Source organism: Chelonia mydas, chromosome 1 (assembly GCF_015237465.2).
Source record: "Chelonia mydas isolate rCheMyd1 chromosome 1, rCheMyd1.pri.v2, whole genome shotgun sequence".
NCBI classification, from domain to species: Eukaryota; Metazoa; Chordata; order Testudines; family Cheloniidae; genus Chelonia; species Chelonia mydas.
In genome coordinates this window covers 154,629,654-154,645,777 of record NC_057849.1, presented here as the reverse complement: position 1 = coordinate 154,645,777, position 16,124 = coordinate 154,629,654, and the positions used below count along the sequence as shown (strand labels likewise).

General features: G+C 45.7%; 1 protein-coding gene across 1 annotated transcript in view; it reads right to left on the bottom strand.

The window, feature by feature from the left end:
• Positions 1–15,377, bottom strand: part of LOC102931998 (cystathionine beta-synthase) — a 59,135-nt gene extending 43,758 nt beyond the window's left edge. Inside the window, exons 1-2 of the mRNA XM_007064426.3 lie at positions 14,754–15,377; positions 6,043–6,149 (exon numbers count right to left, since the gene is read on the bottom strand). Coding sequence (XP_007064488.1) covers positions 6,043–6,149; positions 14,754–14,932 — 286 coding nt within the window. The 5' untranslated portion in view covers positions 14,933–15,377. The remainder of the gene's footprint in view (positions 1–6,042; positions 6,150–14,753) is intronic.
• Between the last annotated feature and the right edge of the window lie 747 nt (positions 15,378–16,124).

Sequence of the window (16,124 nt, the reverse complement as noted above, 5' to 3'; positions counted from 1 at the left end):
TTAGGGTTAGATTCACAACCAAACTTAAGCTTGGTGATGCTCAGCGTCATCACACTTAGCGTTTAGGCACCTAGAAAAATCACTGGGATTCAAAAAGCTGGAGTTCGGCATCTAGGCTCCCTGTACAGTGAATGGGAAGAGACAGGCACCTGAGAACGTGATCCATAAAAGCCAGCATGCTAGGTGGCTCCTTGCCGAGGCTAGCCCATGTGTGCTAAGCCCTGCCCCTCTCTCAGAGATAGGCACCTAAATTCACAGTGCAGGGAGGCACCTCCCTCTGCTTGGGATTCTCAGCCGCAAATCCTCTCTTGGTGCCAGGCAGCTGCACCATTTTACCAAGTAGATGAAGCCTCATAACTTTTAACTCTGTAGTTAAGGTACTCACTGGGATGTGGAAGCCCCCCATTTCAAAGTGCCCCTCTGTCGGATGGGGAGAAAGGATTTGAAAAGCGGTCACCCATCTCTCAGGTGAGTGCTCTAACCACTGGGCTATGTGATATTCTGGTGCAGGGCTTCCTCAGTCTCTCCTGTTAAAGCTCTTGCACTGTGGAAGTCCTGCCCTTCCTTCCCCCAGCATCTTGTGTAAGCTTCTCATGCCTACTGGATCGGGCATTGCAGGTGAGTTAGGTGGAGGAACACCTCTCTCTGCCCGGTTTGTGCATCACTCTGGGGCATCTGGCGTGGGACTGCAGTGCACATGCTCAGAGGCAGATTCATAGGGGCCAAGAGAACATTTACTGCAAAAATTTAGGCATTGAGCGTGTTTTGGTGCCTACATGGGCCAGGGGCAGCTGAGCAGGGGTTTTGTGAATCCCAGTGAGGTCTGATTCTGGGATTTAGGCATCTAAGTTCTTTTGTGAACGTAGCCCCTAGTCTCTGGGCCTCAGGCCTGATCTACACTACAGGGTTAGGTCGACATAAGCTGCCTTGTATCGCCCTAGCTGTGGAAGTGTCTTCACTTAAATTTGGCTCCCACCGATGTAAGTGCTTCTCTAAGCTGATTTAGTAAGACCACCTCCCTTAGTGGCGTAGAGTTACAGTCGATGTAATTAGGTTGACGCAGCATCAGTGGAGACACTGCATTGCTTATGTTCACTGCTATTGGCTTTCAAGAGTCCACAATGCCCCACACTGACAGTACAATCGATACAAGCGCTCCTAGTGAGGACGTGCACCGCCAACACAGGGAGCCAAGTGTCCACACACACAAGCAACTCAGTAACTGCGGTGGGTGGTGGCTGTAAGCCAACGTAAATTAGGTCAACATAATTTTGCAGTGTAGACATGGCCTCAGTTGCTCATCTGTACAATGGGGATAATAGCACTGCCCTACTGCACAGGGGTGTAGTGAAGGTATATAAATACATGTGAAGTGCTCAGATACTGTGGTGACAGGAACCACATAAGAACCTATAACAGATAGATGCAATTAAAGAACGTATCGGATACAAGAATTGCTGCCTGGCCTTGCTGCCCTTGTAAAATTGAAGACAACCTGATTCAGCCTCTGCAGGTCACCATCAGGTTCAAATAAAAAGGGGAAAGATGTAACTTATTCTAATCTTAATAATACAAAGCCCTCCATCCTTTTACTAACATGCCTGACATGAAGAAAGGAATAGGTAAACTCCTCACACGGTAAGAGACTTCTGTTCCTGCTAGACAACTGGACCACTCCATCAGCTCACAGACCCACTTCTACTGTAACTCCTTCTATATTTATTTTGTCTTTAACATATATTTTACTGATAAACTCAGCTGTCAAAAAATATTAGCTATTTTCCTGTTGGGCACATGTAGGAGTCTGAGAGGAGCTTCCCCAACTGAAGCTATCCTAGAAAGTGAAATCACACATACCAGAAGGCTCATTGAAACTCATGCAATGCCATGTGAGGCAAGTAAATGCCCCCATAACAACGATGTGGGTGAAACCAGACAATCACGACACCCTTGAATGAACTCACGCGGAAAAATGATACAATACAAAAACACCACATCCCCTGTGTGTGAACTCTTTTCACAAAACGACCATTCTATAGCTGACCTCTCAGTCCTTGTCCCCAAAGGAAACCTGCACAACACCTTCAAAAGAGGAGCCTGGGCACTTACATTCATAACTTTGCTAGCCACTGAAAATCATGCACTTAATAAAAACAGTGGATTTATGGCTTATTACAACAATCTCTAACCTACAGCCCCATGTCCTATGACTGCAGAGGTGTTAACTGGCCACTTCACCTTGAAATGGTCTTTTGCAGTATGTGTTAGCTACTTATGCTAAACAATCTGTTCCCCCACATAGGCGTAGGTTGACTTCTATATTGGGGAGGAGGGTGTGGCTCCAGTCAGGCCAACGGGGCCTCGCATGGGGCAGGGGGACAAAGTCCATGCCTGCCCACAGGGTCGCCATTTCAGACGGGGGTGAGGGGGTTTGCAAATTTAACCGTGATTCCAGGGCCTACTTAGGCAACTGAAAACTAGTGTTTTTGCAGACAATAACTTAGAAATATCTGACAGGAGCACTGTATATAATTCCTATACCAAGAAAGAAAATTAAATAAATATTAGACTCACTCAGCTCTAATACTAACATGTTCTGACATCTTGTGGCAAGTCACTTATGGGATACTGGTTAGGTTTAAAATGCATCTGATATAGCTATATACACAAAGAACATGAAAAAATGGGGGTTGCCATACCAATTCTTAACAGACCAATCAATTAAGGTGGGCTATTAGCAGGAGAAAAAAATCTTTTGTAGTGATAATTAGGATGGCCCATTTCAAACAGTTGACAAGAAGGTGTGAGTAACAGTAGGGGAAAAATTAGCATGGGGAAATAGTTTTTAGTTAATGTAATGACTAATCTACTCCCAGTCTTTATTCAAGCCTAATTTAATGGTGTCCAGTCTGCAGATTAATTCCAGTTCTGCTGTTTCTCGTTGGAGTCTGTTTTTGAAGTTTTTTTGTTGAATAATTGCGACTTTTAGGTCTGTAATTGAGTGTTCAGGGAGGTTGAAGTGTTCTCCGACTGGTTTTTTAATGTTATAATTCTTGACGTCTGATTTGTGTCCATTTATTCTTTTGTGTAGAGACTGTCCGGTTTGGCCAATGTATATGGCATAGGGGCATTGCTGGCACATGATGGCATATATCACATTGGTAGATGATACGGGGGTAGGTGAACGAGCCTCTGATAGTGTGGCTGATGTGATTAGGTCCTATGATGGTGTCCCCTGAATAGATAGGTGGACAGAGTTGACAACGGGCTTTGTTGCAAGGATAGGTTCCTGGGTTAGCGTTTTTGTTGTGTGGTATGTGGTTGTTGGTGAGTATTTGCTTCAAGTTGGGGGGCTGTCTGTAAGCAAGGACTGGCCTGTCTCCCAAGATCTGTGAGAGTGATGGGTCGTCCTTCAGGATAGGTTGTAGATCCTTGATGATGCGCTGGAGAGGTTTTAGTTGGGGGCTGAAAGTGACCACTAGCACTGACCCAAGCACCCTTCAGTACTCATACTCCTGCCTCAGCTGCCAAGATTTGTGCTGCTCCATTTCCTATCCCCACCAGTGCTTGGGGCAGGATGTATACAGGAAATCAGCCACTCTCATCTGTGAGAAATGCCACATGTGGAGCTACATAAAGCCTGACAGCTGTGTAGTTAGTGCAGACATTCAGCACACAAATCCAGGCTCAATTCAATTTGAATCTTTGCTTTCCCGTTCATCTTTAATATTTCCTAGGTGAACTCATGTGGATTGGTATGGCACGTTTGAAATATGCAGTGAAATATCACAGTAAATAGCTTGAATAGTCACCAATTCTGTTTATCTTGGCAAAAGTGTTAGTAACTCGAGGGAAGCCTTGCTTCCCTCCATCATGAAGTGGGAAGAGAGGAGGTTATTATGACTAAGGCTAGCATCTTGTCACAGTAAATTACCACTGTACCTGAGGGCCTCCTAGTTCAGCCTTGCAAGAGAAGCTATACAGGAAGATTAGGATTGTCAACTTTCTAATTGCAGAAAACCGACCACATGTGCCCCGCACCTGCCCCTTCTCTGTGGCCCCGCCCCCATCCACTCCATCTCTCACACGCCCCACATCGCTCACTCTCCCCCATCCTCACTCACTCTCTCATTTTCACCAGGCTGGGACAGGAGGTGGGGTACAGGAGGGGGTGAGGGCTCCAGCTGGGAGTGCGGGCTCTGGGCTGGGGCCAGAAATGAGGAGTTCAGGGTGCCGGAGGGAGCTCCAGGCTAGGGCAGGGGGTTGGGGTGTGGGAGGGTCTGAGGGCTAATGCTGGGGGTTCAGGCTCTGGGGTGGGGCTGGGGATGAGGGGTTTGGGGTGCAGGAGTGGGGTCCAGACTGGGGTGTGGAGCCAAGTAGTTTGGAGTGTAGAAGGGGGCTCCAGGATGAGACAGGGGGTTGGAATGTGGGAGGGGGTACGGGCTCTGGGCTGGGGGTGCAGATTCCTGGGTGGGGCCAAAAATGAGGGGTTTGGGGCATGGGAGGGGGCTGGGGCAGGGGTTTGGGGTGTGGGAGGGGGTGTGGGGTCCAGGAGGGAGTTTGGGTGCAGGAGGAGCTCCAGGCTGGGGCAGGGGGTTGGGATGCAGGAGGGGATGCGGGCTCTGGGCGGCGCCATATCCCTCAGCTCCTAGGCATAAGGGCTGCCAAGTGGCTTTGTGCGGTGCACGCAGGCGCTGCCCCTGTAGCTCCCATTGGCCTCAGTTCCCGGCCAATGGGAGCTGCAGAGACGGTGCTCGGGGTGATGCAGAAGCAGCGCACAGAGCCCCCCTGGCAGTTCCTTACCCTAGGAGCTGAGGAACATGGTGCGACTTCTGGGGGCCACACACAGCAGGGAGGGAGCCCGCCAACCCCACTAACTGGACTTTTAATGGCCCGGTCAGCAGTGCTGGCAGCACCTGGCAACCCTACGGAAGATGTATGAAGTGTAGCTGTGGTTGTATCGGTCACAAGATATTAGAGAGACGAGGTGGATGAGATGATATCTTTTATTGCGCCAACTTCTGCTGGTGAGAGAGACAAGCTAAAGCTAAATCATCTGTTCCACCTTGCATTTTGCTGTGATGCTTGGAGTACCCTTCCCAGCCCTGAAGAAGAGCTCTGTATGGCTCAAAAGCTTGTCTCTCTCACCAACAGAAGGCGGTCCAATAAGAGATAATACCTCACCCAGCTTGTCTCTCTCTAATGCAGGAAGATGGGCAGGCAGGAGAGCGATGCTGCCATCTTTAAAGGAGAAGGATGGTCCAGTGGTTAGAGCAGTAGCCTAAGACTTCAGCGATCTGCATTCCAGTCCCCTTTCTTTCTGTGTGATTTTGGGCAAATTACTCAGCCTCTTTGTGCTCAGTTCTTCATCCGTAAAATGGGGATAATAACACTTCCCTACCTAACAGGGGTGTGGTGAGGATAAATACATTAGAGATTGTGTAGCGTTCAGGTACTACACTAATATGGGCCATACAGAATAGATTCTTTTGCACCGTTTTGCCGTTCCCCCAGGCTCCGTCAAAGAACAGGAGCAGCAGCTACATCAGCTCTGAGATCTTCTCCCTCCAAAACTGCTGACCTTGTGACCCTAATACTCCTCAGTTGCACTCAGTATTGCAAGTGGCTGAGTAGCTCAACAACACACATCCTATTTTTAAAAAATGGAGATTAAACTCACAGAGTACATAAGTTCGAGCAGTAACAAAAACGCAGCTGGGCAGTGGGGCTAGTAACCGTAGTAGTAAGAGTCTTTCTGTGAAGACCATCTTACTGGAGCAAGGCCGGGGTTACTATCAGTCAGGTGCTTGTTACACTGCAGTTTGAAATGCAGGCCACTATTTTAGCTCTGATAAATAACTGTAATGGAAAGGTCTAGAAGTATCCCAGCTATGCCATATTTCTCCACCTTCTTTTCACACTTTCCCAACCCTTAGTTAGTTACTGACTCTCTTACAAAAGAGGCCTTGTTCGCCCCAGCTTTTGCGCTTGCCACTCAGTTCAGAAAACCTGACAGAAGAGCAGTGGGCGTCGGATACTCACAGAGCTCACACTTCAGTCCATAGTCTTTCCCAATCTTGTTGATTCGAACCAGAGGGGTGCGGCCAACTTTCTTCAGAATATTTGGCAGGATGTTTGTTTCTTCCGGCCTGCGTTAGTGGAGGCAGAAAAAAATATACTGAGGGTAACTGTTACAGTCATCCAAATCCACATAAAAAGGAAACCAGAGCAAAACTTGAGAGAAAGAGAGCTGCAGGAGAGGAGGGCTGAGGGAGATTTTGATTCCAGGACACGACCATTGCTAATTGCCTACATTACTAATGATGCTAGGCATCAGTGATGGAAAACAGCAACAATCTCTGTCAATGGGACTACAGGAGGGTGTGCCATAATGGTAGGAAATACCACCATCCCCTAGATCAGACACACCGCCTAATGAATAACTTCATTTTAGCTGCCTTTGGGATGCGACTCACAGGACATTGTTGCCCATTCAAAAACCAAACGTCCCTTTTTACTGCTTCCACACTCTTACTTCCCTTGCCCTGCGGCTGTGCATGCACTGATCAGCTGGAAAGGGGCTTCGAAGAGCCACCTGTTACCAGAGTTGGCCTTTTAGCTCCCATGAAGGAAAAGCTCAGCTTTGGCTTTCATAAATAGAAATGTGTAGCCCCTTTCCTTGTGAAGGTAGCCTTGCAAATGTAAACTCACGTAACCTGATAGATAGGGCAAAAATAAATAAATAAATAAATAAATAAAAATAAAATCTCTCTCTCTCTCACACACACACACACACGCACGCACACACGCACACTTTTTACATAAAATAAGCCAGTTAAGGGTGAGGTATAGCCCATCCCACAGCACCCTTATACGGGATCTGCACAGTGAATGTGAGCAAGAAAAGTTGAGGCCAGCAGTGTGTGTTAACGTTTTCAGTTGTCTGTGAGCCAGTTGGTGCTTGCCCAGCCAGACGAGTTAGCTAAGACCCACTCACAGACATACAAGGGAAGGCTGTAAGCAGTCAGGTAAGTCTCACCCATCTCAAGAACCTAAGGAGACTCATTCCCCAGCTGACCAACTCGACCTCTATCAGAAGGGAGCTGCTTACCCAGCAAGCCACTGCTGAGAGCAGAGGCTGCAGGACAGCTCCTGCCACCACTGTTGCTGTTTTGAGGAAAAGCTTCCAGATAAGGGAGTTAACTAGAAATGGCTAAGCACAGTGGGTCATGAAATACTGGGCCAGGATGGGGGCAGAAACATGGATTGATTTTTTTTAGTAGGGGAATGTATTTTATACAAGGTATGGCCCATGCACCATCTGCGGAGGCTGAAAACTTCTGTAGGAGCCCTTGTTGAAAGTTTGCCAGCACATCACTGTGTGTGCGCAGGAGGTACGTGAATCTGAACTTTTGGGCCCACCTGTCATCTATTCTTCTTGGGCTCTTTTCCATAGATACTAACTGAACTGTGGCTACACAGGTGGGTCAAAGTTCCTAGCATCATTGATTGGAATGAAGCTGCCCATGCTGACTTGCATGGTGCATGGCTTCCCCCTCAGAGGAAACAGTAGATGTACCCATCTGTATAGAGTAATGAATTTCCCTTCCCCAGCTCCTTCACTGGGTTGCAAGTGGGTGGAGTTAGAGAGAGGCCTGTTCAGCTGGTATGAGGCCACCTGTAGCCTGACCTGGAGGAGCCATGCACTCCCCCAGAAGGGCTCTGACCGCATTAAAGGACTGGAGGGTTTAAAGACAATGCTGTCATAATTCAGTTACTCAATACTTCAGATGCATCCCCAAAGAGGAATTCTTTGAAATTCTCATGCCACAAGGGTATGCGAGTAAAATCCCAACAAAGAATTGCTGCTCACAGGAAACAAGACTTTAAATAGATACTCCAGACCAGAATTAGTCTCTCATTCACACAAATCCAGAGCATTAGCTAGAGAATCATGTGTTTATTAGCATCACTCTGATAACTCACTTGGAATAAGAGTGCACAGGTGAATAAACCAGATCTGGAGTTCAGTGCCCTTTAAATGACTGGTTGTACCTTTATTTGCTGGTCCCATAAAAAACATCAGTCTTGTCAGCTTTTTCTGCCAAGAACCTATGGCTGCAAACTCTTTGGAGTATGTCTTCACTTTGAGTTGGGGGTATAATGCCAGGCTGGAGAAGACATACTCGCACTAGCTTTGAGTGAGCTGTTGTGCTAAAAATAGAACGTAGCCGTGGCGGTGCGAGCAGTGGGAGGGGCTAGCTGTGCTGAATATGTACTCATTTTGAGACCATAGACATGTACTTGGTGTGGCTAACCCCTCCTGCTGCTCACGACCCTGTGGCTACACTATTTTTAGCACAATGGCTTGATCAGAGCTGGTGTAGGTATGTCTTCTCAAGCTACGAATCACACCCCCAGCTCCAAGTGTCAATATACCCAAATCTATGCCCTTAGCAGATTAAGGCGGTAGTATGCCTGTACTGAAAAGTTAAGTAGCAAACCCCAAAAACTTGTGTCAAGTATTTTTTTTTAAATATGTGAGTGTCAGTCCACATGTCTATAACACAAACAGAGCCAGAGTTTTATCTAGTGTCAATCAGTTTAAATAGAATTTTGCCAGTTTACAGCAGTTTAGGACTTGAACTCCCTTTGTTCAGAGAGAAATATTTATCCTATCACGTAGCAGAGAACTCTGATTTTTCCACAAAGGACTAAATTCTGCTCTGTTAGACTGGTGCAATATAGCCTTCCGGCCTGAGTTTATCTGTTCAGCTCCAGCGGAACTAGAGCATGTCACTGCTACTAGGCAAATGACACACATTTAAATGGCCTTTGGCCAAGTAGATTGGCAGTTTATGTCCTTGGACCTTTTACTCTTACAGAAAAAAAGATTACTCAAGGGGTGTGTTTATTGAATCCATATCTTAAAGCAGAGCTGAGCCATTGCCTTGAGTTGGTCTTCCCAGTACTTTTCTTCTGAAGAGGGTAACAACCCAGAGTTGTTCACCTCCCATTCAATTTCAGATATACAAACACACCCCGTATTTGCTATTGTGATTTGAACTCTGAACCCATGTCTTCCTTGAAATACCCAAGATGTATATGGCCTGTTGGTAATAAAGGTAGTAAATACAGATTTACTTCTTCAAAACTGACAAATATTATTGCATTTTTTTTTTTTGCACTCTATGGATTTGATCACAACTCCGTACACTCAGTATTTGATATTTAAAATGTGAGTTGTCTTGGTTAGTCATGATTGGTCCCAAAAGCCACATGGCTTTGTTTCTGTAGTGAGTGTGCATAACTCCTCTTACCAGGAGGAGGGCTTGAAGATGCTCTGAGGGCTTTGAATCTCAGGGAATGGTGACCATATAGTGGAAGAGAGCAGATAAGGAGGGTTAGGAGATCCTGTGCAGGCCCCAGAGACCTTACCCAATGCATCATTCTTAGAAAAGAAAAGGCTACAGTAAGTTTATTGGTGAGTGCAGAGTTAAAATTTAACTTTGTTTGTCACATACACAAAGTAACTCTGTGTGATGCATGAATAGTGTGGTCAAATCCTGGTCTGGCTTATTTAGCTGCCTCTGTGCCTTGGCTGGTGTTTTGTAGAATTAAACAGCATCCTTTACAAAATATACTGACTGCCTTTACTAGTGACCAGCAGATAGTGAAGAGAAACAGTCATAGCAGAAGAAAGGGGGAAATTTGTTAGTTAAAAAGACATATTTAGGCCCCAGACAGACACAAGGAATCATTCTCAGGCCTAGCCCATGGCTTCTCTCAATGAGTTCATTGTATAGCATGGTTCATTGTATATCAGCTCCAACATGGATTTGTCATGGCACTTCTGCTACCTATAAATGTTCAGGCATGGGAGCTCAAAATTCACATTCCAAGAGTAAAACAACTGCTCAAATGCTCACGTCACACAAACAGCCTTCATACCAGGGACTGAACTAAGGCCCTCCAGAGCTACAAGCACGAGTTCCTACAGTTTAAGCTAAAGAGCTTTCACCATAAGAGCTGTAATAGACCTATACCCTCTCTGGTTTGGCCCAGACTGGGACACGTAACACATGCTGACTAGTGGGTTATGTTCGCAGAAAGCAATACAGGAGAGGTGCAAGCAAGGCCAAAGTGAATCCACTTTTCAATTCAAACCAATACTTGTGGATTATATATATATATAGACACACACACACACACACATACATACACACACACACAAACACAGATCGCCATTTTCACTCTGCTCTAGAAATCAGTGACAAGGATCAGAGGAGAGCAGGTATGGTCAGAAGACTTTACCAGCAGTCAGAAACTGTCCGTGTGGCAGGGAAATGGACACTCCTTACTAGGGTGACCAGATAGCAAATGTGAAAAAGTGGGACAGAGAGTTGGGAGTAATAGACACCTATATAAGACAAAGTCCTGACCCATGGGTGGCAGGTATAATAGGCCAGGGGAGGCTCTGCCTTCCCCAGCAGTGCTGCTGGACCCCTGGTTGAGGGGTTTGGCACAAAGTTTTTGCTTTATTATGCCCCAGGCAGGATCCAGGAGGCCAGCCCCAGGCTCTTCAAGGCAGGGGAGTCTAGGCTCAGGGCTTCCAAGCTCTTTGTAAAATGTGTGAGCCTACAGGATCTCTGAGAAATGCCTTTGGTTCACTGGAATGGCTGTTCGGAATATTGCAGTATCACTGCATTTGGTTTCAGTTCTGTGTCTTAGTGGAAGCGAGAGGGTTCCACTTCAGAAATCCTGCTTTTACTTTGTGAGGAATCCTACTGTATAAAATGCCCAGAGGAAAACCTCATCATATCAGGATGTGAGACTTGATTGGTCATTAACTGGATTATATGAGGCAGCATAACTGGCTCAGACAATGTAAGAACCAGCTCAAACCTGTGCCGTTCTGAAGCTTTAGGTAATTACCCACTTCATCTGATCCAAGATCTACTCTTCCTTTTCTAATCTCCCTCACAATCTATACTGGACTCTCAGCAGGTCTGGAGGTTTGCTACACCAGCTGCTAGCTGCAGTTCTTGAGACTGCCCAAGGATCAGAACTGCACAATATATTTTTGGGAATAGAAATCCAGAACGTAGTCTGTATTTAGACATTTACGCCAAGGTAAAAGAACATAAGAATGGCCACACTGGGTCAGACCAAAGGTCCATCTAGCCCAGTATCGTGTCTTCTGACAGCAGCCAATGCCAGGTGCCCCAGAGAGAATGAACAGAACAGGTAATCATCCAGTGATCCATCCCCTGTCACCCATTCCCATCTTCTGGCAAACAGAGGCTAGGGACACTATCCCTGCCCATTCTGGCTAATAGCCATTGATGGACCTATCCTCCATGAACTTATCTAGTTCTTTTTTTAACCCTGTTATAGAAATACCAAATATCTCTGGAGAGTGTGCTATACAAAGGTGTATATTAGTGCAGTCTGAGTAGTACATATTTTCTTTAACTATAAAGAGTGCCGTGTTTCTGGAGGAATCAGGGCAAGTTGGAATCTGGATAGAGACACAGGAGTACACTTGGGTGGAAGGGATCCAGAATAGTTTTGCAAGAGGATCATTTGCACATGTGCTTCATTTTCTCATTCAGATTTCCCCAGAGGTAGCATATGTTGCCAAAGAATAAGTCATTCCCAGTCAGCATGCATATTGAAAAGAAAACTGATTTGACTGAAAGAGCTTCTCCTTTAGTCACTAGACATTCAGCAAATAAATAAGATAATTTAGGGACTATATTTCCAAAGCATTGTTTAATCAGGTGGCTAAATACATCACAGTTAATGACAAAGGGTGGAACAATCTCCTTTGTTAGTCATTCAGAATTTCTCACTGGTATTCCATGTTTTCAGTTTAAAGATGGAAGGAGGGCTTTGGCACCACATTGCACTGTCACTGGCAGGAAAGGCAGGAGCAGTTGCAAAGTTTCAGAAGCAGTGTAAGAAACGTGAGATTTTCACTATCTCTGAGCAACATGTTTTAACAACATGCAGCTCTGATACTCCCGGAACTCTGTGAAAAAACTAAATGATGTTGCCTAATAAATCACATGGACACTCTAAAGGAGGTAGCTGCTCGCTGGGAAATAGACTTTGGATACCACAGTCACAAAACGCACACATTAAAAAATTGTTTTGCATCACAAATTTTAAGAAACCCAAGTAACAACGGTCTAGAGGGTCTTTCTTTGTTCAAGCTGTACTAGTAAAGAGAATTGCCTCACTGTCAAACAGCAACAAGTAATTGCTTTCCATGTGGAGTAGCCTTATTTCAGATTGCCATTTGAGGGGCACATGATCCGTCATGGTACTTTATATTAGGATGAGAGACTGCCTCAAACTGCAAATTCAGATACAGATGTCCCCAAAGTTTAGAAGTGTTTGGATGACGGGTTCCAGATTGGGCCCATCATAGACACAGGCCCAAGACATTAGTTTCTGATCCAACTAACAGTGGGCTATGTGACAGTTGCTAGAACACCTTCAAAAATTCATTGAGTCCATCTATCCTGCAAGGACAGGAAATGCTGCCCAGTCAGAAGATGTATCAAATCCTGTACTGATATTACCTTTGGTCTTAGGCCCACCAGCTGTTCAGAGTTAGACTTGAGGACTGGTAGTCTTTCTGGACTTTTGGGGGAGCTCTTATTTTCATAGGTCTGTCTGGGTTGGCTTGCAGGACCATTAAAGAGCCACACATTTCTTTTGGGCAGTGCTGCATTAGCGAGTTACATCAATATGGCAGGAAACAGAGAAGGAGGATGGGACTGGGGACATGGCACTGGACTAGGACTCAGGAAATGTGGATTCAATCCCTAGCTCTGCCATAGCCTCCCTATGGCCTTGGGAAAGTCACTTAATTTCTGTGTGCATCAATTTCCCCATCTGCAAAATGATAATACCTCAGAAGGGTGGGGTGGGTTAACACCTAATAAATTAATGTTTGTAAAGTGCTTTGAGATCCTCAAACAAAAAGGTAGGAGTGAAAAGTATTAGTAATTATTTTATGTTGCCTCACATCACCGCCACTTGGTGTAGACCAAACAAATTCTACCACGTGGAAAAGGTGCTCATTCAGAGAAGCATCTTGCCCTTTTTCAGTTTGCTGAAAGTTTGCTGGCCCTGGGTGCATGATTTGGGGCACAAACTCCGCACTATTATGAGCCTAGATCTGTAGAGATTCTTGGTCTACCACAGGATGGGTCTGGGGGTCAGAGGCAAGGAAGTGGTAAATCAGGGAATGGGATCCTTGAATCTTACTTTGTAGATCCACTTTATCATAGGGTGGACTGGCCCTTTAAGGGATTTGGGCTCAGCCTCCCCTATGCCTTGTCATCTGGTCCCAAAGGTTGGGTTTGGGTTGGGTCAGATTATCAGGAATCATGTGATGGTAGGCCAAGAGATGGGGCTTCCTCTAGGATGAAGCCTACTCCAGCAGAGGGTGGGAGACCAGGGGCTAGAAAAGACTTAGGGGATGTCTCTCCAGAGAATCTGAGTGGGCCTGACAGAGTTCCCCTGGTCAGAGGGAGTTTTGAGAGACCCTGGGGCCTGAAGCCCTGACACAAGGGCAATGAAGGCGAAAGACATTCAGAGAGGCTTTTGCAAGGGATCAAGAGGGGATCCAGGGTCTGAAAGGATGGAGCTCCCAGCTCCAGCCTGGTGAAAGGGACTGGCTAGAGCTACCTGCCACAAAGGACCAGAGCAAAAGCATGATGAGGGAGGAGGCTGAGGAAACATCAGACAGCAGGACCTGGGATTTGGAAAGAACTTGTGAGCCCAACAAAGGACTGAACAAACCATGGAGTGGGGGAAGCCTGGTTTGGATTTGAAATATTTGAACTGCAATACTTTAATAAATGAGGCCCAAGAAGAGGTGTTATTTTTCCCACATGAGAGTCTGGGGACAGTTATTGGGAAGCCCCAAAAGGGGAAAATGAGGCAGTGACAAGGTCCAACACTGGACTGGTAAGACATTGACACCCTTCTCTATGGCAAAGGAATGCTAGGGCTGTGGAGTAGCTGCCATAAAGTGGGCCCAGCTCGCATGATGCAGCCTGTGGGATTGGGAGAATAGATTCCCCCTTCCTTCCTGTCAAGTTACTTGGTTTGGGTACCGGAGGAAGGACTGTTGCCTTGATACTGATCTGCGGGAACTGAATATTCCTTTACTGCCTGATGGTGCTATCCTTACTCATGTTGAGTTCCAGTAGCTTACTCCATGAGTAGTCTTATTGAGTTCAATGGGACTGCTCCCAGAATAAAGTACCCCTCAATGTGAGTAAAGGTGACCGAACTGGGCCCTTAGTTAACACATTAACAAATCTATACAGAGAGGGTGGGAACAATAGGTTAGAAGGCTCTATATTCATTATGGCTGCAGTCTCCAACAGTGCCCACTAATGTTGGGTGCCTTGTTTTCTGGTGCCTAACTTCAGATCCCTATGGGTCTGGTTTGCAGGAGAGCTGCTGGGCAATCCGGAATTGAAGTCAACCCTTGTCATGGTGAAAGAGAGGGGGCAGTTGTGAGTGGACAGGAAATATTAGTGGATCAGAGGACCCCCTTTTGGGAAAAGTAATAGCAGTTTTTAGACATAAAATCATGGCTTTAAATGATGAATTCTGACTACGAACGTTCTAGTGGAACCTTGAGGCACGGAGCGAGGCCCTGAATTTCCTGCAGTAGGGAGGATATAAAACAGTCTGAACATAACTAGCACAAGAGAGTTACTTACAAGGGCACGTGGGAATGAGGCGACTTGGAGATGGGCTTCCCTGGCTTCCATGTGCACTTACTGGGCAAGTTGGGAGGAAGCCATGTGTAGTTGGTTTTGGTTTCCTGATTTTCCGTATCAATGCCATTCTGCAAATGAGAGCTCTTGATCTTCCTGTTCAGTGTGGACACAAAAGCCATCTTGAGCTGAGAGGAAAAGAGTGGAAAAAGCAACCATTAGAATCAGGGAGCTTGATTTTCAACGTTGCGCGTGTACGCTGGGTGACCAGCTTGCACGGGGGCACTCGAGCTGATACACAGTCACCTCCGTGCCGAACTGGGTGCCATAATTTGAGCATCCACATTTGGAAATAGGCCCTCAATTCTTCAGTGCTATCTAGCCTAGGGGAATATTTTTTACCATCACAATTAAGGAACTGAAACCTCAGTTGTAATCAATTATGGTACAGCTGACAATGTAAGTGGGAAAAAACCAAACCAAAACATGGATAAAAAAAAAACTAAAGAATAACCCAGTGACTCCTTCAGTCTAGAAACCAATATCCCAAGACTTATAGTAAGTAAGCCACCTGAGGATGATTTCTGTAGAAACTTGATTGTCTGTTCTCTATGCCTCCTAAACTAACAAATCTTTCCCCCTCCCTTGAACCTGTTTGCAGAGATCTGACATTAATATATAGGACCCACTGCCACTCCCACTGAAGTCAACCACTGCCACTCCCACTGAAGTCAATGTGAGTTTGGTCATTGATTTGAATGGATGCTGGAGCAGGTCCATAATGTATGTTACAATGTTTGCTGTTCTTAAAGCACCATAAACTTGCATTGCACTTAAAGGTGATCTGCAAAAGGGTAAAACGAGGTTAGTCTTTTCTTATTACTTTATGATACACAGATGGGCCCGTCGAAAGTGCTTTGGTGTTTAAAGATTTTTGATTATTACATTAGGAATTCAGATCTTGTCCAGACTGAAAGGTATGATGACTGGAGAACTTGTGAAATGACTGCAGCAAGGTAAGCAAAAGAGAGGTTCAGATTCCATCTCCTGCTGTGACATCTGCACACTCTGACAACAGTTCTAGATATCTCAGATTGATCTGACTGGTGGCCTTAAAGGGACAGAGGGATACATTGTAGGTTTCAGGAGCCAAATGACAACAGCTTAAAAGTAGAAGGGTAAACAGTTATGGCCTATCTACACTTCAAATGCAGCTAAGTCAGGGGGAACGAATAAGATTCTGTCTACACTACAAATAATTGCAACTGTGTTGTAACCAGAGCAGGGGACAAATGTATTGTAACTGGATTCCATGATTTGGCTGTCTTTGTAGCAGAGATAAGCAAGGAAGTTTAGATTACTGCCAAAACTTAA